We start from the raw sequence: 23256 nt of genomic DNA, 5'->3' as shown, positions 1-23256 counted from the left end.
ATTCACATCTAAACCAAGTGAATCATTCCACTCTCTCTGTTTCATGTGCAGCCCTGCTCAACTGTGGTTAAATTTGGAATTATTCCAGTTTACAACCTCATCACAGTTAAAATGTGAGAATTTTAAGACCATGGGAGGTATATGATTGAGCTTCTCTTTTGAGGTTATTGCATGACATGAGTTTTAATCATTCATTGGGCAAGACTGTGCCTAAATTGTCAATGTCACTCAAAGGGACCACACATCTGGTTGTGTGGGAAAATGAAACAACTCGAATGGAACTCTTGTCCTGAGTTGGAGACTGTGGCTGTTTACAGCAGAATTAAAAGATGGACAACTCTTCATCCTGGCAGCTCTGCCTTGTGGATATTTTCCGGTGGGGAAAGTAGGCAGGAATTATCTTCAGTGCTACTTTAGTCCCTTGAGTCAATGACCACAATATTTTCAAAGTTTTGTTTCAATTAATTGTTCAAGAATGGAAATTAAACACAATTCTTTAACAGTGTGTACCCCACCAAGTGATTCTCCAGCGCCATTCCATGGGACTGAGCCTGGAGTGAAGCAGGGTGGTACCTTGAGATAGCAAAGAGAAAGAACCAAGCAGATGTGGCACCCTTTATAGTACTGGAGGGTTGGGAGAGCCAGCCCAGGTCATTTACAGAGGCTTGGTGCCAGCAAGGTCTAATCAATGCCGATGGCCCAAAGCCAAGTACAGGAGGGCTGGAAGGTCCAGCCCAGATAATTTACAGGATGAATGACTCGGTACCTTGATTATAAAATAGCCCCCTGTTATGTCAATTACAAAATACATTTGAAATGTATTCTACAAGTGATGTTAGGATAAATGTCAGCACTGGGTCTAATATAATTGCTTTTCATATTACCCTTCACTCTCGAACCAGCAGGCTTTTCCCCTGAGGCTGTGACCCTGCTGAACCTTAAATCACAGCGCTGATTGGTATTGCACTCACATTGGACTGTGATGCGCTTGTTTTTATTTGCCTGTAGTTATTTGTATATAGCACTATTTTTAATTTTTGGTTGGATGCTAATTGTATTTCATTGGCTTTATATTTTACTTGACACAATGACAATAAAGTTTAATCTAATCTAGGGTAGGTGGGTCAGCTACGCTAACCTGCAGTTAGATCAAATATTTTGGCTTTACATCAGTGCAACTTTGAGGTCATGATTCATCTATATTTTGGGAAATGAGATATTCCCTCGATTCTTAACTATTGTACAACTAGGATGTAGGCACGTCACTCTTTTTAAATATTCCTGGATAATTATGTAGTGGTTTAGAAGCTAATTAAACTACGTGAGTTTACGGTGGTGGCGCAGCACATATTTACTTGTGTCTTGGTGCATGTTGTCATGTTTAGTGTCTGCAGCAGATTGAGCGAGGTGGTGATATGAGCATGAATATGGCTGGAAATGCCACTTCAAGGACCGGTGAGCTTTATTCCTTGAGAACAATAATGTCCAGACACTGAACTCAACAAAAATATTGGTATGCATTCAGAGTCCAGAATGAATTGAGGTGTCCAAGATGGACTATATGATCAATGGTAGCCAAAAATGACTCCTGTTTTATCTAGCTTAGTCAAACTCTTGATTCAATTTACTGTCATAGAAATAAAACAGTGTCCTTTTACATGAAAATCCCTTTTGCCTGCTGCAAGGCGGACAGATTTGATGTGGGCATAAATCGCCTAGGTGCCTCTTTCTTTTGCTTCTGGTTCTCTGAATGTAAGAAATGTGAGTCCCCCCCACCCCTCCAGAGTCAGCGAGTGTCAATAGATTGCCTCCAGCGCTTCTACAGCCAACCAGCGTCCAGTCCAAACTACTGGCAACCCAAACCTCCAACTTGGTCAGTGACCCTTCAGCACCCTAGGCACCTCCTTGCATCCAGTTTCCAATACCTGATACCACTCCAACCAGTTCGAGCCAGTCTCCAGCAGTCCACAGCCCGGAATGTGTCTCCCAACAGCAGTAGCGCGCAGCTTCCATAGGTTCCTCGCCTCGAGTTGCCAGCAGGCCACTGCAGAGCCCCCTCACTAGTCCACCTCCGTGTCACAATCCCGTTAGACCCAGTGCTGATATGTGCATTAGGAGTTCCAGCTGTGGTTTTGAACAGGCGGGCTATGATAATGAGCAGGGAACCTACTCTGAGTCCCAAGACTGTGCCTTAATTATGCTTGTTTATGGCTCCAGTACATTGTGTTTTCCCAAACAATAAAAATTGGGAAGTTTGTCTGGAACATAGGAATACTTCACTTACAGATGATCATGTGCCTGTGCAGCAGAAAGATGTGTCTGTATCTTGGCCCAGCTCCAAAGAGTTCAAAGGCTTGCACTTTGGATTAAATTGTCAGTCTGCTTAAAGTCGTATAATACTTCGAAGCCTTGTATAGCTACAATATGGGTTTTGAGAGTTAATTGTTAAATCAGTTCCACGTCTTGAAAATAAAAAAAAAGAACTGCAGCAGTTGTAAATCTAAAATAAACTAGAAAATGCTGCAAATACTCGGTAGCTGGGCAGCACCGGTGAAGAGAGACTGGAGTTGATGTTTCATATTGAAGATTCTTCCATGTGCTCCTTTTTCTTTTTCCACATCTGTTGATTTGTTTAAAGCGGGGGGGAGGGCCAACCTTTTAAAATTTTAATTTGGACATACTCTTGTAAAAGGCCATTTCGGCCCATGAGTGCGTACCGGTGGTGGAGGCTAATTGGGCCACATGGACATGTGGGCCAAAATAGCCACTTACCGTGTTGCATGTCTAAATTAAAAATTGGAATGTTGGCCACCCCTAGATTAAAGGATCCCAAGTCTCGATGGGTTGACTGCTCAAGCTTTTTTTCTCCCTCCATTAGTACCATCTCACAGCAGTTTAAGCAGCTTTGAAGATGCACTTTCAAAATAAAGAACGTAATAGAGATGCCTGCCATGCGTACTGATTTAATGAGCTTGTGGGTTATACTGCAATTTAGATCCCAGGCACAGACTCTGTGGGCCTGGAAATATTTCCTTGCTTCCTCAGCCTCAAAATGTTTTGATTAGATATGGTTAGATGAAGCAGAATTTCTAAGCAAATGGAGGGGTCTTAGAATAGAGTGCACAAAACATGACCATTTGACAGAACTGGTGTTTCCACTCAAGTTTTCTTCTGTCATTCCTCATCTAAATTGGTCATAAATCACCCTCTTTGCCCTCCTTCCTTGCCAACTTTTATCTTCTCCACGTAATTGTATCTATTTTCCTGGCTTCAAACACTCCTAAACTTCTTCTGAATCTCCATTGGGTTTCTTGGTGGCTGCCTCATATTGATTGCCTCTAGTTCTGCTGTTCCCCACAAGTGGAAATGTTTTTTTTCATTCACTTTAGAAACTCTGAATAACTTTATTGAGTTACCCATCAGTTGTATTTTCATTAAAAAAGATGCCCAGTCTGTTCATCCGTTCTTGACATAAATACCTTCATATGTCTTGTATTATCCTTGTAAATTTTTTCCATTGCCACTGAATTGTTTTAATATATGCTGACCAGAATTTCATACAGGACTCTAAAGATTCAAGATTCATTTTATTGCCACATAATAAAACAGTGTCATATTACACAGAATTGCATTTGCCTGGGGTAAGGCGGACAGATTCGCAATTGAATTGCTTGAAGTTAGAGAAAGAGAAGCAAAAGAGTCCCCCAAGAGTCACCATGTGTCCATGGATTAGCTCCAGCGCTCCCGCAGTCTCCTCAGCCGCATAGTCCAGACCAGTCCAAACCATTGGCAACCTGAGCTCCAGATCCGAACCTCTGACGCAAACAGGAACCCTTCAGCACCCCCTCGCACCCTGGTTCTGATACCTGGTACCCCCTTCAGCCAGTTTCGAGCAAGTCTGCAGCCTGGCGCAGCTCCCCCGTCAGCAGTGGCCCAAAGCCTCCACAGGTCTTACCAAGCTTTGAAGCAGATTTGGCATTAATGTCCCTGTTCTTCAAAACTCTGCCTTTTGAGATAGACTCAGAGGAGAGCTTGGTTTGGTTTATTTTATGCTGTTCCTGTGTTTTTTTTTTCTTGCCAACCTCTGAACTGACTTGTAGTGATTGGGGCCCTTTGTTCTTCTGCACCTCTTTGACTTGCACCTTCCAAGAAGAAAGTGATTCTCCTAGTCCTGCCACAATGTGCTTACCTTGCATTTTCATTATTGCCTAATTTGCATGTTCATAAATGACCTATATTAATTTACTGCTGCTCTCTTCATTATCTCTCTTCCCATCCTCTAATTTAGTCGAATTGACAAATTTAGAAATTGTGCTTCAGATTCCGGAATCCAGACTCTGATCAGCAGTGATCCTGTACTTGTCCTCGAGGAATGCTTTCTGCAGAAGAACCCTCCCCTTAATTCCCCACTCGCTGATTTGTAACTTAAACCCAGCTAATAACCCTTTCTATCCCATGTTCCCCTGACTTTGTCTATATCTAATATCTTATCAAAAGTATTTTTAAAATATCCCCATGGATTATTTATTTAATTGCAGTAGAGGCCGATTCCAGTCATTGAAACCCGTGCCACCCAATTAACCTACTAACCCCATGTGTTTTGGAGTGAGAGGTAATCCGAACACCCAGCAAAAACCCACACAGGTCAAGGGGAGAAGATGCAGACAACACCGGATTCAACCCGGGTCACTAGCACTGTAATAGCATTGTGCCATCTTATGTTCTGTGCCCCCCTTCTCTCCACCCCCCCCATCTCAACAACCTTTTATAAGAACACATTTGAGAGTGTCCTGTTGGGCTGCATCATTGTGCACTTTGCGAGCTACAAAGCGTCAAACTGGAAGCCTTTACAGAGGCTCATCAAAACAACTGAGAGGAGCTCTTGGGGCCTTCCTTTCTTCTTGTACAACATTAACTGGGAACGTTGTCTAAATAGGGCTCAAGGAATCATGGAAGATCCTTTCTCTCCAGTGTACGGTATCTTTAACCACTATCATCCAGAATGAGTTACATGGGGTAAAACCAGCATGTAATCATTGCAATTTTAAATTTAATCAATTTTGTTAAAAATTCATGAAACTTCATGGAAAATTATAAAAAAAGAACGAGTTGCAGGATCATAAAAATCTTCCTGCAGGCTGTGAGATAGATGAACAGTATCATCGCATGTGAGAGAGATAGATATATATCTATCTATATAGATATTTCTATACATAAATATATATAGCTTTATAGACCTGGACATGTATTTGATTATTTGTGATCTTTGAGTGTTTAGTGTTTTCGTGCATTCATCGTAATCTAGCGAAACGCTGTTTCAAGTTGTATATGTACAAACTTGAACTTGATTAGAGATCTTGCCCATATGTCCTACAATACAGTTCTGGTCTGATTACACTTGACAAGAGGAAAGATTTCAACAAAGTGCTACCAAATCATACAATTTTACTCCAAGTTTCCTCTTGATACAGTTTACTGTATTTTAATGTGTTTCCATCTCATGGTGAACGTTCACCTGTAGTTAATCACCTGTAATAATCCTGTATGTGCATTGGCACGTGGATGTAGTAATTCTACAATGTATTTAACACTTCCATGCATCAGTTAAAAGTGAGATGGATTAGGACATGAGACCTGGGTTTGAAACATCATTCCAAATACGTTACAAATACCAGCTCCTACTCATAAAGACAATCTCATAATTTTAAAGGGGGATAAAGTTCCAATAGTTTTAAAATTCTGGATTATAAATTCAAGTTCACTACTTAATTAATTGTATTAATAAAGCATGCAAATATGTTTTCTATGTTTACCACTACTACTGCTTTCACACTGAGATCCCAGTAAATTGGCGTCTCAACAACCCGTGTTTAACGTTGGAACGGAGCATTCGCACTGAACCAAGAAAAGCCAGTTCAGTGCGACATTTACATTGGAGCTGATGCGAAATGCATCAGCTCTGATGCTTCCTACCTTGGCGAGTAAGTACCGGGATGAAAATAACCCCCCCCTCCCCACCATGCTGTGTTGATCATGTTCACACAGGGAAGTGAAATGGTAAAAAGGCGATTAAATACTGGCTTTTAAGGGCAGTGTGAAAGCACCCCATGACTGTGTCTGTTTGCCTCCTAACAAAATCTGGATGTGTTCTTTGGTTGTTCCAAGTGCATTCAATGAGATAATAAAGAATACTCTACCTTCTCGTCTCACCCTCAAATCCAAATCAGAAAAATCAATCTCTCCATTTTCTGCATGTACTTCACTGTGTTACAAGATCAAACTAACAACCACAAAGAAGGCATATCACACAGGGGTAAAGATGAACAATTACTTTATTAACAAAAATTCACCTTCAAACTTTAATTCAAAATCCCCCTTTTATAACAATGCCCACTGGTTACTATGCAAATTTCTTTAACAGTGTAAAACTAATAAATTCTCCAGCCTAAATATAACATATCTAATTAAAGTCTAAGTTATATTTCCAACCAGCCCACAGAAAAACTTAGACACAAAACACACAAGACTCACAAAACTTCGATCTCAACTGAAGCAAAGATCATAAACAAAATTCAGTTTGTTTGGTAAACTGAAGCCAAAAGATCTTGGAGAGAGAGCACAAAATTCGAAGTGGTCTTCTTGTGTTGCTTGCAGAGAGAGGAACCACTGGCTGGTCCGGATCCTTCTGGCTGCCCTCGGAATGTTCATCCCTTTTTGAAATCCCAGCACTCTAAACTGTCCTCCAGACCACGACTCATGCTGTGGGCCTTCCTCCAATCCACAACACCACCCCGGTGATGGTTTATCGTCCAAGTCCAGAAATTTCTAGATCATTTTCTGCACATGTTCAGTCTGTCTCCCACTCTCTCAACAGTCCACCTTCACCTTGGCTCTTTAAGGCAAACTGTCACTTTTTAACATAAAACCACACAACACATAGGCCAATACACAACTCTGTAACAACTGTGATACTTGTGACCCTGCAATGGGAGAGGTATTTCACCTGAGACCAATGTGTTACGCTTTTATGAGTATTTTTAAACCTTGTGTGCCTCAAATCTTATAACACTGTTCCAAAAATGTATATTAATCATAAAACAAAGGCCAGACTCTGTGCACAATGATATCTCCCAGTTTATTGTTGCATAATTTTTTTTTAATGCCCAACCTCTCACCATATGTAGTTAACATCTTCACTTTCTTCCATCAGCCAATTTCAACTGCAAATTATGTACTTATGAATAGAGTGCTTCTCCCACTACTGTATTTAAACATGACTGCCTAAAGAAATCTCTTGGTGCCTGCCACATTGACCACCGCCAGTGGGCTGATATCACCTCAAACCGTGCATCTTGGCGCCTCACAGTTCGGCGGGCAGCAACCTCCTTTGAAGAAGACCGCAGAGCTCACCTCACTGACAAAAGACAAAGGAGGAAAATCCCAACACCCAACCCCAACCAACCAATTTTCCGCTGCAACCGTGTCTGCCTGTCCCGCATCGGACTTGTCAGCCACAATCGAGCCTGCAGCTGACGTGGACTTTTACCCCCTCCATAAATCTTCGTCCGCGAAGCCAAGCCAAAGAGAGAGAAATCAGTGCAAATAAAGTAGTGACAATGAGAGTTGAACCTCTGTCTACTGGGTGGAAAGTCGTCAATAGTTCTGTCAGTGTATTTATTAGTACTTCCATACATTAGTATCTCCTGATAGTTTTGCCACCGAGCTGTCCAAACATCTGCATTGTCAAAAGCTTTCCCCCAGGACATAGTGCTACACTTATCTGTCGCTTTAAAGGCCACTCCCATTATTATTGTTAAGACTGATGCATATACAAGAAGAAAGTAAATTTCTCAATATTCCTCCCCCACCTCCATGAGGGGAAGGCAAAATGGAAGCAGGGCTTGAGGTAACTTTGGCTGTTTCCAGCCCTTGTCCTTTGTTTCTCCTTGAGGAAATTGCAATGGACATTTTCATCTTCGAACACTGCCTTCTGAGTGATCTTGTACATGCCCACCTCAGCAGTAATCAATTGGGGCTTTGGACAAACAGAAGGCTGGCGATCTCCCATTGTGACTGGGGCATTTTGTAGGAGGGCAAGTATATGTTCTCACAGTAAAATCTCACAGGCCATCCTTGATCAAGGGCTCAAACAATGATTAAGTATCTTTATCTTTGCTTCATAAAGGACACTGTTTGACCTGCTGAGTTTCTCCAGCTTTGCGTTTTTATTTCAACTGCTGATTTACTTCATGAGTTACTCTCTTTCCTGTCACTCTACACATCATGTGAAATTATATCAACTAAGTGAATGAAGGAAAAAAAATCTGCTAGCTACTGTATCCTGAAATTTGGCCATTCTTTGAAATCACTGCGAAATGCTTAAAGGTAAAACTGGTCCATTCCGAGAAATACACAAAAAGTGTGTGATTTTTAAGACCAACTGTTAGTGTCATCCCGTTACAGAGCAAATATTTCCCACTCCATGAAATCAGGAAGTTGGACCTGTTTCCTCCTTGTCCATTGCCCTTTGAGGCAATCCCTTGCATGCCTCTCCAATGAGTAAAGCCCAGGAGGAAGCCCGTGACAAAGGAGACAATTCAAAGAATCTTCCAGTTCTTTTTGCCTGAACCAGTTTCTTCAAAAGCATTCTTAAAAATTGCAACTCGTGCCAGCAAAGGGTGAATGCCCACCTATTTAGTACCCCAGTATTGTTTGTTACAGTATTTAACCCTAGCATTATACAGTGACCAGTGCCCACCAGTTCTATATCCTAGCAATATCCAATGACACACAACAATGCTGGAGGAGCTCAGCCAGTCTTGAGCGTCCATAGGACGTAAAGATATTTTCACCACTATTTTGGGCCTGAGGAAGGTACAGGAATGCTGGTGGAACTTAGCCAGTCTCACAGTGTCCAGAGGAGGTGAAGATGTCTCAGAAATGCTGGAGGAACCATTTGAAAGGAGGGATCTGGCCTGTAACATCAGGAATATCTCTTTACCTTCCATGGACGCTGCAAGACCGGCTGAGTTCCTCCAACATTTCTGTGTGTTTTTATGACAATCGTCTTCAGACTTTCGAGCTTCACTCTATATGCAGTGAAAGCCCAATGTCCCCATGACGAGTATGATGCATGGTCTGATTCTCTGGAGCAAGTTAAAATTAGTTAAGCTGACTGAAGGCATGCAAACATTTTAAAATTTAAAAAATCAAATGCTTTTGTATTTAAAAAAAAAGATGCATCATATTCTCTATCTATTGATCTTAAGATCCCAAGAAATAGGTCCTTTGATTATGGTGAAGCAGCCATATACAATACACTACCTTTGCGCTAATTCTGTTTTGCTCTCATCAATTCCGCCAGATATTATCACTCACCTACAGTCTCACGGCGATTTGCACTGCAGTTTGAAATAAGATCACGAGGAATACATCCTCAAACCGGGCAATCCTGGTATCACAGCTCAGAAAATTTGTCATGCTCTTTTCACAGTTGAGTAACCTAGGAAACTGACTACCTCCTGTGTCCAAGTTACTATGGAAACCATCCAGAATTGTGATTATGTAATGTGAGTATCTGAAGATGCAGAACCAAAGCAATGCTTCCTCTTTCCAAAAATGAACATCACCAGCACACTGCCCTTAGTTACACCGCAATTTGCTCCTGCAGCAGTTCCGGTCGGTGAGCTCAGGGAGAACAATGAGGCCAAGTTAATGTTATTGCAAGTGGGGATATGTTATATAGGAAGAACCCTGCTGGTAAAACAGAGGAAAATGTGATTGCAGTCATAAATTAAGTGGTTGCCATGGAGCCAATCCATGTAAACAGTGTAGGAAAGCTCTGTGCCTATCACTTAGCATTAGCAGGTATCTAAACACTGATTTACTGCTCCATGCATAGGTAATATTGGGGGTGGTGGAAAACCTTCAAATCTGAACAAAGAAAATGAAATGGAGAACAGCGAGGTGGGGGGGGGGGACAAATGTGGAGAATAAAGAGCAATGAAACAGTAAAGTGAAATATCCAATTCTCCAGGTTAGCAAATGCATGTCAACGAATAGCTCCATAATACTTCATATGTCCAGAATGCTGTTAAGAGGTAATGGGCATCATCTTTTCAAATTCTCTAAATTATGGAATGATTCCTCCAGCTTGAAGGGGTTTAAATGTAACCCCACAATTTTAAAAGCGGTGGGAAAGACAACTTTATTGATGATAATGGTAAGGAATATGCTGGAAGCAATTAGAATGGATGTCATAACAAGATATTCAGAAAATGTATGTAGATTGGACAAAATTAACGTGAATTTATTTAAAAAAAATTCTCAAATGTAATTTCCCACTATTGATGACACTATTGGGTGACACCTGTAGCTGAACAAACTGCTCTGGAGGAACTCAACAGGTCGGGCAGCATCAGTGGGAGAAAATGTTTCGAGCCAAAACTTGTCATCAAGATTAAATAAAGATTAAAGTCTTCATGCAAAGTTTTGGCTCAAAGTATCTTCCACTGATGCAGCTCGACCTGCTGAGATCCCCCAGCAGAGTTTGCTTCTGAGTAAATAAATGAGAGCCAGTAAATGTGGTTTATGTCCATTTTGTTAAAAAAGCTTTTGATATAGTCATACGTGAAAGATAAGTTAATACCCCCCACAATTGATGGGAATAACTTAAGTTTCCATGGTTGATCGGTTCTGATTGAGGTCGAGAATTCCCTCGTAACTGGTGTTGAGAGCCCAGAGGACCCCAAAACCCAGCAGCAATAGATATTCACCAAGACAAATGGTTACTTAAACAAAAGCTGTTTTTAATTATCTTTAAACATGAAAACCGAATCACACTTTAATTTAACTTAACTAACCTAACAGCCTCCTTCTAATTCTAAGCGCACGTGTATATAATGTGTGTGTAAATTCAGAAACGTTCTTTGGTTTACAATCCAATCTTATTTCTCATTCCTCTGAGTTCACTGGTTGCAGGCAATTCTTATACTGTGCGCAGAATTTAACATTTATAAAGTTCACCAGGCTTTGGTGGTGCTTGAAAGCTAAATGGTTACCACTCAGGAAGGTTCTTTCGGTTTTCAGAGAGAGATGTATTGTTCCAGGACATCCACAACTGGTTTACTTCCATCAGCCACTTCAGTGTCTTGCTGACAAAACTTGTCCCTTCAGGGTTCTCCAGATGATAACCTCTTCCTTTCAGGTCACTTCTCTTGAATGAACAACAATGTAACACTGTAGAAGTGATTTCTCTCTCTCTCTCTCTCTCTCTCTCTCTCTCTCTCTCTCTGTGTGTGAGAAAAGCCTGTTGGGACCTCTCTGCTTGCCAAACCACATGACTCTCTTAGAACAGCTCCAGACAGTTTGCAGCTCCCACAAGATCTTTCATCCTTTTTGTAAACAACAATTAATTAGTGAAGTCTCTTGGGCCCTCTCCAAAGCTCCTGCAAAGGCTGAAGGCTGATATGTCTAACATTAGCAGAGCTCCAGTATTTCAAATAAGATCTGTTTTAAAGTGTTTGTATGTGACCTACTATAACAAACCTTTCCCAATTTATCTCTCAAAAACATATCTATATACTCTGTCACACTGGGAATCTGAGGATTCCTGGTGTTTTTTGGCATGCTTAACTCTGGAAATAGGGAGGTGACGTGTTATTTTGCATCAATTCTGCCTTCTGGATTCCTGATCATTGCTGCTTTCTTGGTATGATGTAATGCCAAGTGTATGCACAAATGATTGTCCAGCAGGCAAGAAGTGTGTTAAAGATCACAGAAAGCTATTTATTATCTTAGTTGGATGTCCCAGATTTGCAAACAAAATTAAAGCATTTACTTTATTAAAACTGAGGGGACGGTACAAAGTAATAAACAAAATAATTATCATCAAATCCATAGGAAATGTTGCTGGGAAAGATTTTTTTTGAGGTTTTATCAGCAGTTCTGTAGAAAAATGAAGTTTTATTTAGGATGTTTAATGTGGAAGGAAGGTCATGCCTCTAATCACATTTTTGAAGGAATGTAAGAAGGAAGATGACTGAAGATACAAAGACATGGCAAACTGGTCCATAAATTCTCCTAAATGAAAATCTTGTCAGATCCAAAATTGGCTGAGAGGCAGGGAGTCACTGGAAGTCTGTTTGTGATTGGGCGGCTATTTACCTTGCGATTCCTCTGAACTTATTGATCGGTTCTTGTGCCGTGATCAGTAATGCAGCGAGCAGGTTAAAGGAACCTAGAGAAATATGTGCCATGGTGCTGAATGGGAGAGGATACACAGATAAGAGACCATAGGCGTATCTGGGGTATGGCAGCCAGGGCAGGTGCCCTGGGTGCTAGTTGAAGGGGAGCATCGCTATCCTCGCCTCACCCATCCATGAGTGAGCCCAACATCTAACTCTGTGTGTCTGCAAATGAGCTCTGTGTATGGGTGGGGGTAAATCTCTGGGAGGACAGTGCCTTTTGAATTTGCGTTGATTCAGGGTTCTGGGACAATTTATCTGCGAATGAGCTCTGTGTATGGGTGGGGGTAAATCTCTGGGAGGACAGTGCCTTTTGAATTTGCGTTGATTCAGGATTCTAGGACAATTTATCTGCGAATGAGCTCTGTGTATGGATGGGGCTAAATATCTGGGAGGACAGTGCCTTTTGCATTTGCGTTGATTCAGAGTTCTGGGACAATTTATCTGCAAATGAACTCTGTGTATGGGTGGGGGTACATCTCTGGGAGGACAGTGCCTCTTGAATTTGTGTTGATTCAGGGTTCTGGGACAATTTATCTGGGCACTCTGCTATTTGTTATGCATGTGTACAGAAGGGGTCACTATTTCAGTGGTTGCCATAGGTGCTATTTTCCCTAGCACAATGAGAAAAGGAGAGTAGAGGAATGTTACAGATCCCTCAAGTACATTGGGAGTTAAAATGATTTTGGAGTAGATTTTTTTAAATTCAACAGCCTTCATTAACTTTGATGAATGTACTTGGTTTTTCAAATCTCCAGGCAGAAAAAGAGATGAGAGAATTATGTGATTTGATTATGTTAGGGGCTCTGAACCAAGTTTGATTGCACTAATTTGTCAACTATAACATGAAATCCAGAGACATAATTTCCAACACATTCTGCTTTGACACAGCAGCAAATGCTTGGCCTTGTATAATTCAATAAACACATATAATAAAATCAGAGTCTTGGCTTGTTCTGGATTTTCATTGATAAGTGTAATCTAATCCACTTCTCCAGAAACTTTGATCCACGTGGTTTTACACCTTGCGTCTCTGTACTCTACTAAAGTCAACAGAGATTGATGTTATGAAGAATGAAGACTAATGTTAGGGATACTTGCTTAAAATAATCTTTTTCCTTTTTGAAATTTGGCCAGTGGAAAGATGTTTCATTTTAATTTTTGGTGATTTTAGAATTACGAGATGAATAAAATCTATTCATTTCCCCTAAAAATTCAACTTCATCAACTTAGTTTCAATGTGTCAAAATTGTTTCCAGGCAAAATCAAACACGATTGGCGTAGTGGTTTGTGCGACGCCTTTACAGCACCAGCGATTGGGACCGGACCGAGGTTTGAATACCGTGCTGTATGTAAGGAGTTTGTATGCTGTGCCCGTGTCTGCGTGGGTTTTCTCCGGGAGCTCTGTTTTCCTCTCACCGTTCAAAAATGTACCGGGGGTGTAAATTAATGGGGTGTGTAAAATGGGCGGCATGGAGTTGTGGGTCGAAATGGTCCAGCTGTATGTCTAAATTTTAAAAAGTTTAAATTGCAATTTTAAATTCATGGATCACTGCGGTAAAATCAACCAATTAATAAATCTATACTTGCTCAAGCACAAATATATTCCATATTAAAATTATTTGTATAAAGGTTTCATGCGCTATGTTGATTTTACACTGCAATAAAGAAGACCGATATTTTCCTATGTGATTAACAATTGCTAAATTGTTTATTTCCTTTAACAATGTTTGTGAAAAATTAACTGGTAACATACGTTTTAAGTTCTGGTTGCTATATTTTCCATGCAATTTTAATTTGAAAAACATGTAGAAAATCATACAAGCACTGCATGCACAGAATAGCTACAACATCTAAAGATGAAAGTTCTGGGTTTGGCTTGTGTACAGCTTGGGTAGAACTGGAGGCACATAAGAGATTGCAGATGTTGCAATCTGGATTAACAAGGAATCTGCTGAGAGAATTCAACAAGCTGAGCAGCATCAGTGGGAGAAAAAGAAATTGTTAACATTTCGGGCCAGGGTCCTCCATCAAAACTGAGAGATGACTAGAATCATGTATACAAGACGGGAAAAGTAGACAGTGGGGATTGATGAATGAGGGAGGGGTGAAAGATGACAGTGGGAGGCAGTTGACAATCAAAGAGGGGGAGGGAGAGAGCAAGAAGGAAAAAAGGGACAGGTGGAAAATGAGTCATACAGGATGGAATGGAGTGATGAGTAGAGACAAAGATGATGGTGATGGGAGTCTAATAAGAAGACATGATAATAGTGGAATAATAAGAGGTGTTGGGGAAGGACAGATGGGATCAGATTGATGAAAAGACAATGGAGGGGGGGGAATCCAGGGGTATTCTGGGTCAAAGAGGGAGGGATGAAAATTAGTGGGGATGGGAACAAAAATAGGGCTGGGAAGAAGAACAGCAGAGTTGAGGAAGAGAGAGATGTTACCTGAAATTGGAAAATTCAATGTTCATACCATTGGACTGCAGACTAGTCGGGTGTTATATGAGGCATTGTTCGTCTAGTTGATGGTGAGCCTCACTCTGACAGAGGAGAAAACCAAGGATGCGCAGATCAGTTGGGAAGAGGAGTTCAAGTGGCAGGCAACCCAGGGCACTGAGAAGGCCTTTGAGGAGAGAATTTGTGCTCAGTGCATAGATTTTTAGTACAAGACTTAACTGCTGGCTTAAACATGAAAGATACTAGTATAGACAAGGATCTGCAGAATTAACATTACCGTGGATTGTATCCAAGTGTGAGGCTATCCCTTTGGGACAGAGGATATCTGCTTGGCAAAGACAGGTAATAAAGTGGGGGGAAAAATGAAGGCAAAGGTTTCTGTTTGGCACTTTGTTTAAACAAATACTGTGCCAAAGCTGTTAGGGCCTGTAATTGGTTGAAGGATTTTGAAATGAAGGTGGGCTTTCTGGATACTTTTCATGAAATTTGATATCTCATACCTCAGCAAGTTTAGCAGGACAAACAAAATCAAGGCAATGGACTAATTGATTCACAATATCATTTAGCATTTTTACTTATTTTGATTCTCTTCAATTTTGTATAAGCTAATTTATGTGATTTTTTTTGTCTAGTGAAGTTCTTTTAAGTAATGAAATTCTTCCTTTATTATAGAAACCACCTGGGAAAGGCCAACTAGTATTCCAGGAACCCCAAAGAGTCCAATAACCCAGATGAATTCCATGCTTACAGGTAAATAAGCTGTGAAAAACTGTTGACTGCAAAATGTATATTTGGGACCGATCTCAACTTAAAATACGTTCTCACAATTTACAAAAGTATAATGGATCACTTTTAAAGGTAAATAGAAAATGGAGACAACATATAATAGGACAAAAGTTCTCCATGAATAGAAAGCATGGGCGAATGACGAGCATTTTAATGGAACAAGAATGGAGATAGCTCAAGCAGACAAATTTACAGATACCCAAGCTCAGACAGGTAATTAATGAATACTCTTGTTAATTTAGTATTTGTAATGTTTATGTTGTATTTAGTTCATTGAAAAATAAGTAAATGATTAGTGTGGTGGTTAGAGCAATGTTATTACAGCGTCAGCGACCCAAGTTCATATCTGATGCTGTCTGTAAAGAGGTTGTTCTCCCCTTGACCTGTGTGGGTTTTCTTTGGGTGCTCAGGTTTCCTCTCACCCTCCAAAGCATTGGGTGTAATTGGGTTTAAGGGGCCGGAAGGGCCTAATCTAGTGCTGTATCATTATCTTTTAAAATATAAATTAAGTGAATTTTAATGAACGAGTAATTTTCAATATTGGTTAATTGGTTTCTGTATGTTCCGAAGCATTCTCTATGTTAGTATAGTGACATTTGTTATGAAATTTAATTGGGTGCATGCCGTCCTCTTAATCAATATGCTAAGACTGTGGTCACCATAATTGAGGGTGAATGGTTCAACCCCATCCCAATGAATGGAGATTGAAATGTGATTTCCTAGTTCTGGGTTGACATCTAGTGCATGGTTTCAACCAGGGCCAATGGCCTCTTGTTATCTGAACAGTTTGAATAAGTAGATCAAATTGTCAGTCCTAAACAAGTCCTCATATCTCATTGTGACATTGGGGGGAAATTTGTCCCATTGATTCCATGCTAACTTGTTACTCTTGCCTAATTGATGTGAATAATTATCTCTTGGCTTTACTTGAAGGCCACATAATAGAATGTACGGAAACCATGAGCAATGCTCTGGGAAAAAATGTACCATGCCAACTCCCTTCTCTACAGCTATTATCTTGGAGTGTTAGACACAGGGAAATCTTTGCTGGACACAAGAAGTATCAGATGATTGGAGGGCAGCAGAAGTGGTCCAACCTTTCAAGAAAGACTGCAGTGAACTATGGACTGTGAATGTACCATTAGTGTTGGGGAAGATGTTGCAGAAAACAAAAAAAAACTCTGAGGGAGAGGACGGGATTAATGCACTGGTCAACATGAACAAGTTGGGTTGAATGGCCTGTTTCCATGCTGCACAGTTCTACAGAAGACTATAGATTGGTTTTTTGCTTAGCAGTCGGGTTGTGTCACCCGGAACGAGAGAGCTAATGGAGTCAGCACCAACTGGAAGTCGTGATGAATAGAGAGAACTGTGACTGTCTGTGATGGCTGGCGGGAGTGCAGAAACTTACGGAGGTGATGTGGGGTTCATTAGTTCCCTCGAGCAGACACTGTGACCAGGGGGCATTGCTGAAGATTGGCAGGGATTCTACAGGCTTTCCTGCATTTGGCTGAACAATTCTCCTCAGCCCGGAAATTCACACAACAAGCTCAGATTTCACCTGCCATTGCTAAGCAGAGCAATCTCCAGGTTAGAGAGAACTGTGCAGCCAAAGAGATGAGGCAACAGCAGGAGGTAGTGAGAGAGACCATAAGGATCCACATATAGAGTAGGTGTCTCTAGAGGCACATTTCATTGCTGAGCAGCTCACTGCTTTACCCCAATGATGTTGCAAGTAGACCCTACCACCCTCCCTCTGCATGCCTGGCCACACACGCATGCACACATGCAACCCAGAGCAGGTGTGGAGTTGCACAAGCCTGCATTAGTGGAAGGACAGTAAAGATTTCTAAAACCTCAGTCTGCAAACATTGGGAGCTGATTACAGGGTGAAAATACAGCTGTATTGGAACTTTTACTTTAGAAGCACAGCCATTTTTTTACATGCTGATTTGAAGAGTAGATCTCTGAGAACTTCCAAGTTTATAAAAAGAACAATGCAGACAGTTGAACAAAATAGCTGAATTATTTAAGATTGAAAAGAGAATCCCTGGTGCACCATTGAGTATTAATCTGTTTTTTTTTTAATGAATATTATTACTGAAAATAATTTGCATAATGTTTTATAATCTGCTTTCAGTGAGTTTCAAATTCATTTTTATTATGGCTTAATGCCATAAAAGCCTGGGAATCATTTGAAGTTGGTTAATTCTGCTTCCAGCAATATGATTTATTGTACTGTATGCAAATAGTTCTTTCCTGGATAGATGTGTTGGCTCCTCTAAGTTTCAGAATGAACTGATGTAAGGTAGCTGTGATTATATTTGCTGCCTTTTGTCTCTTTGGTTTGTTGTCACCACCTGATTTCTTCTGCTCTCTTGCAAGAGAAAGTCTGAAATGCTTAATATAAAAAAAGCATTTTGTGGAATATCTCAAACTAAATGCCGATTGAGTGTTTTGAATGTAACGGATCTGCGCGGGAGAAACTCCAATAATTTTCGCACTAGGCTAGGAAGTCCTTTTTAAAGTTCTGTGTTTGTGTTGCAGTGAATGGCTTTCACTCATCGGGCAGCCTGTCACACCATTCGGAGTCCTCACACGTTTCCTTGAGGAAGACCAGCAGTGACCCACAGGTATCCATAAACTTCACCCTTTGTCTCAAGAAGGAGGAGTTTCCATCCCATAAAAATAAGTAGTCCCGAACTATAGATGCAAAATATTCCTATTTCTCATCTCTGCCAATTCTGGCCTCAGTAGTTTGGATCCTTGATTACAAAAATCCTTAAATTTGCTTTGCTCAAGTTTTATCTGTTCAAATTAATATGGGAACAGTCCATTTAGCCCATCCAATCAGTTCCGTGTGAACTACTACTGTCTATATTTCTACACTTACCGTGCGTGTGTGTGTTTAATACACTTGTGTGTGGTGTGTGGGTGTGTGTGAAATGCTGTTTCGCCTGGTTGTACATGTCCAGTCAGATGATAATTTGATAGATACCTTAATATTTTTCAATTAAAAGAAAGGTTGCATTCTCTGATTTAGAGCTAATATTCGATCCAGGTTGATTAGTATGTACCAAGCTCATTGGGTAGGGGTTGGGGAGATATATAGGACTAAAATGGGTCCAGCAGCCCACTGAATCAATCTGACCATCAAACATTCATTTACATCAATCATCCACCATTTGCATTAAATCCTACTTCTGTCTATTCATCAGAATCAGAATTGATGGAGTGAAGATTGGTGCCCGTGATGTCAATGCTAAGTTGTCCTGAGTGTGGTACCTCTGTACTAGACAGTTGTGCAACCACCCAGAATGCTTTCCATTGTACATCTGTAGAGTTTTTGAGAGTCTTTGGTGGCACACCAAATCTCCTGAAATAGCTCACAACGTTGAACAACATTTTGCACAGCTGGCCAAACTTTCTCTTCCTTCCACCAAGGAGAACAGCCCCAACCTCTCCTGTTCAACTCTTTCCCTCATGCCTGTGACATTTGGCTATTTGCTTTCTGTGGCAAACAATCAGCTACTGGACAAACTCAACAGGTCAGGCAGCATCTAAGGGTGGAAACAGACACCCTTTCAGGTTGGGACTCTTTATCTCTCTGTACCCCATTTCCAGACTGAAAAAGTATTGGCTGTATCAACCAGGGGAAAACTTTTCCTGATATTCTCCTTGTAAGTTCCCATTAGTTTCTTAAAATCTCCTGGTTACCTCTGATATGCTTTCCCCTCCCCCCCCCGCCCTTTGCTACCTTCCTTTCATCTGCTCCTTCAAACCTAAAGGGGGTGCAATCTCCAGTGATGTTGCCAGATGTATTGCGATCAAGTGTAGTTCAGTCAAACTTCCAGGATCATCCTTACCCAGAATAGACAATCCATTGCTGTTTCCAAAGTATCCATGGAAACCTGGAATTACTAGTTTCCTCTGCTGCCTTGCCATCAACATTAGCTGTGATTCGGAGCGGGATGATTATTGCGTTGAAGCAACTCTACATAATTCAGACAGAGCTGTTGAGCTGTCACTGAGTAAGCTTCCAATTATTGTGTTAAATCTTGAGGCTATGTCCCCTAGTTGTATTCTCACCTACCAGTGGAAACCACTTTCCTGTCTTTATCTTGTCCATCACTTTCATCATTTTAAATGTGTCTGAGATCCCTTACAGGGCATGCCAGCTGTGGTAGGTTGCTTACGACTCGTGCAGCAAGTACGGATAAAGGTTCAAAGTTAACCTCCCTCTTACATGAATCCTTCATACCTGTGCCCCAAATAACTGGCTCTATTGCTACCATGGAATGCTCTGCGACCCGTTGAATTCCTCCGGCACTTTGTGCGTTGCTCCTTGTGGTTAAGCCATTTGTTATTGTCATGTGAAAGATCAGTTGAAGACCCTGTGGTTTTAGGTTTATTGATGCTAAAGGATTAGTGAATGGCTGTTGTTCAACCATAGGCCTTGATTTTAGCAGAATTAGAATTTATTGGCATGAATATGTTACAAAAATCATTGTTTTAGAACGCCATCACGGTGCAAAATTTTTTTATAAACCACCTTGCACAATAAATAAAGGTGCAAGAAAAGGAAAAGAGTCAAAGTGCGGCAGCACAATGTGGTTCATTGTTCATTCAGGAAGGACAAGCTGTCCTTGTTCTGTTGAGTGCTCAGCTTCAGGCTCCTCGACATTTTTTCCCCGATGGTAGAAGAGCGAAGAGGGCATAGCCTGGGTGGTGGGGTCTTTGAGGATAGAGGCTGTTTTCTTAAGGCACCTCCTCTTATAGATGCCCTCAATAGACTGAAGACTGATGCCTGTGATGTCATAGGCTGAGTTAACAACCCTGTGTGTGTTTTTCTCATTCTAAGCACTGGCAATATGTGTACCAGGCAAAATGTTCTCCACCAGCAAATCTCAAAGGCAGGCACACTGCAACCTCCCTTGATTTGTCTTGGGCTTAACATGTTGGTGCAAAGCCTGGTTTCAGTGGAACTACATCTGGTCTCTTCATCTTGGTGAAACTGATTTTTATCAAATCTGATCTATCATGTGTGCACGAGCATGTTTTTTTTTTTTTTTTTTTTTTTTTTTTTATTTTTTTTTATGATTTTTTTTTTTTTTTTTTTTTTTTTTTTTTTTTTTTAAATTTTTTATTTTTCACACCATAAATCACAATAGCCATGATATACACTTTTTCTTTTCCACACATTTACAGTGACTTTTTCTCCCTCCCCCCTCCCTCCTCCCAAGCCACCCCCCCATCCCTCCCCCCTCTCATCCATTTTAGTTATACAATCTAGGTTGCATTAATTCAGTTAGACAATGTTGTCATTCAACAAAAATACACCAGAAATTCTACTGAGTCCATTTTTTTCTTCTCTTCTCCTTCCATCAACTTAGGTAATGTTTGTTCCCGGTAGGTTTTCGCTATTGTATTTAATGTAAGGCTCCCATACTTGTTCGAATATTTCAATATTATTTCTTAAACTATATGTTATTTTTTCTAATGGAATACATTTATTCATTTCTATATACCATTGTTGTATTTTCAAATTATCTTCCAATTTCCAGGTTGACATAATACATTTTTTTGCTACAGCTAGGGCTATCTTAACAAATCTTTTTTGTGCATCCTCCAAGTCAATTCCAAATTCTTTATTTTTTATGTTACTTAGGAGAAAGATCTCTGGATTCTTTGGTATATTGTTTTCTGTTATTTTATTTAAAATCTGATTGAGATCATCCCAAAATTTTTCTACTCTCTCACATGTCCAGATTGCATGAATTGTTGTTCCCCTTTCTTTTTTACATCGAAAACATCTATCAGATACTGTTGGGTCCCATTTATTTAACTTTTGCGGTGTAATGTATAGTCTGTGTAACCAATTATATTGTATCATACGCAGCCTCGTATTTATTGTATTTCTCATCGTTCCAGAGCATAACTTCTCCCATGTTTCCTTTTTTATCTTTATATTTAAATCTTGTTCCCATTTTTGTTTAGTTTTACCATTTGTTTCCTCATTTTCCTTTTCTTGCAGTTTAATATACATATTTTTTATAAATCTTTTGATTAACATTGTATCTGTAATCACATATTCAAGGTTACTTCCCTCTGGTAAACTCAAGTTGCTTCCTAATTTATCTTTCAAGTAGGATCTCAGTTGGTAATATGCCAGCGCTGTATCTCCCGTTATATTGTACTTATCTCTCATTTGTTCAAAGGATAAGAATCTACTTCCTGAAAAACAATTTTCTATTCTTTTAATCCCTTTTTTTTCCCATTTTCTAAAGGCAAGGTTGTCTATTGTAAAAGGGAGTAGCTTATTTTGCGTCAATATTAGTTTTGGTATTTGGTAATTTATTTTATTTCTTTCTACATGTATCTTCTTCCATATATTGAGGAGATGGTGTAATACTGGAGAAGTTCTATGTTGTACCAATTTTTCGTCCCATTTATATAATATGTGTTCAGGTATCTTTTCCCCTATTTTATCTAATTCTAGTCTCGTCCAGTCTGGTTTTTCCCTTGTTTGATAAAAATCTGATAGGTACCTTAATTGTGCGGCTCTATAATAATTTTTGAAGTTTGGCAATTGTAAGCCTCCTTGTTTATACCATTCTGTTAATTTGTCTAGTGCTATCCTCGGTTTCCCCCCTCTCCATAAAAATCTCCTTATTATTTTCTTTAACTCTTTGAAGAATTTTTCTGTCAGTTGTATTGGCAATGCCTGAAATAAGTATAGTATCCTTGGAAAAATGTTCATTTTAATACAGTTTATCCTTCCTATCAGTGTTAGTGGTAGCTCTTTCCAATGCTCTAAATCGTCCTGTAGTTTTTTCATTAGTGGATTGTAATTGAGTTTATATAATTGGCCTAGATTTTTGTTTATTTGCACACCTAGGTATCTTATTGCCTGCGTTTGCCATCTGAATGGGGATTCCTCCTTAAATTTTGAGAAATCCGCGTTATTCATAGGCATTGCTTCACTTTTATTTACGTTTATCTTGTATCCCGACACTTCTCCATATTCCTTCAATTTCTTATATAGTTCTTTTATTGATAGTTCTGGTTCTGTTAAGTACACTATCACATCATCCGCAAACAGACTGATTTTATATTCCCTGTCTTTTATTTTTATTCCTTTTATATTATTATCTCTTCTTATCGATTCTGCTAGTGGTTCTATAGCTAGCGCAAACAATAATGGTGATAGTGGGCATCCCTGCCGCGTTGACCTGCTTAAGTTAAATTGCTTTGATACATGTCCATTTACTGTCACTTTCGCTAACGGTCCCTTATATAATGCTTTAATCCAATTAATATACTTCTCCGGTAAACTGAATTTTTGCAATACTTTGAACAAGTAATTCCATTCTACTCTGTCGAAGGCCTTCTCTGCGTCTAAAGCAACTGCTACTGCCGGTGCTTTATTTCCTTCTACTGCATGAATTAAGTTAATAAATTTACAAATATTGTCTGTTGTGCGTCTTTTTTTGATAAATCCAGTTTGGTCTAAATTTACCATTTTCGGTACCTGTTCTGCTAATCTGTTCGCTAATAGTTTAGCTATTATCTTATAATCTGTGTTTAGCAAAGATATTGGTCTATATGACGCTGGTGAGAGTGGATCTTTCCCTTGTTTTAGTATCACTGTAATTATTGCTGTTTTACATGAATCTGGTAAGTTTTGTGTCTCATCAATCTGGTTGATTACATCCAGGAGGGGCGGTATTATTAGGTCTTTAAATGTTTTGTAGAATTCTATT

General features: G+C 40.0%; 1 protein-coding gene across 2 annotated transcripts in view; it reads left to right on the top strand.

Annotated features, from left to right (window-relative positions):
- Positions 1-23256, top strand: part of gas7b (growth arrest-specific 7b) — a 454230-nt gene that overhangs the window by 297633 nt on the left and 133341 nt on the right. For both annotated transcript variants that reach the window (XM_069929483.1, XM_069929484.1), the window contains exons 3-4: positions 15380-15457; positions 18041-18126. In XM_069929483.1, coding sequence (XP_069785584.1) covers positions 15380-15457; positions 18041-18126 — 164 coding nt within the window. The remainder of the gene's footprint in view (positions 1-15379; positions 15458-18040; positions 18127-23256) is intronic.

This window comes from Narcine bancroftii, chromosome 3 (genome assembly GCF_036971445.1).
Source record: "Narcine bancroftii isolate sNarBan1 chromosome 3, sNarBan1.hap1, whole genome shotgun sequence".
Taxonomy (NCBI): domain Eukaryota; kingdom Metazoa; phylum Chordata; class Chondrichthyes; order Torpediniformes; family Narcinidae; genus Narcine; species Narcine bancroftii.
This window is presented reverse-complemented; position numbering and strand designations above follow the sequence as displayed.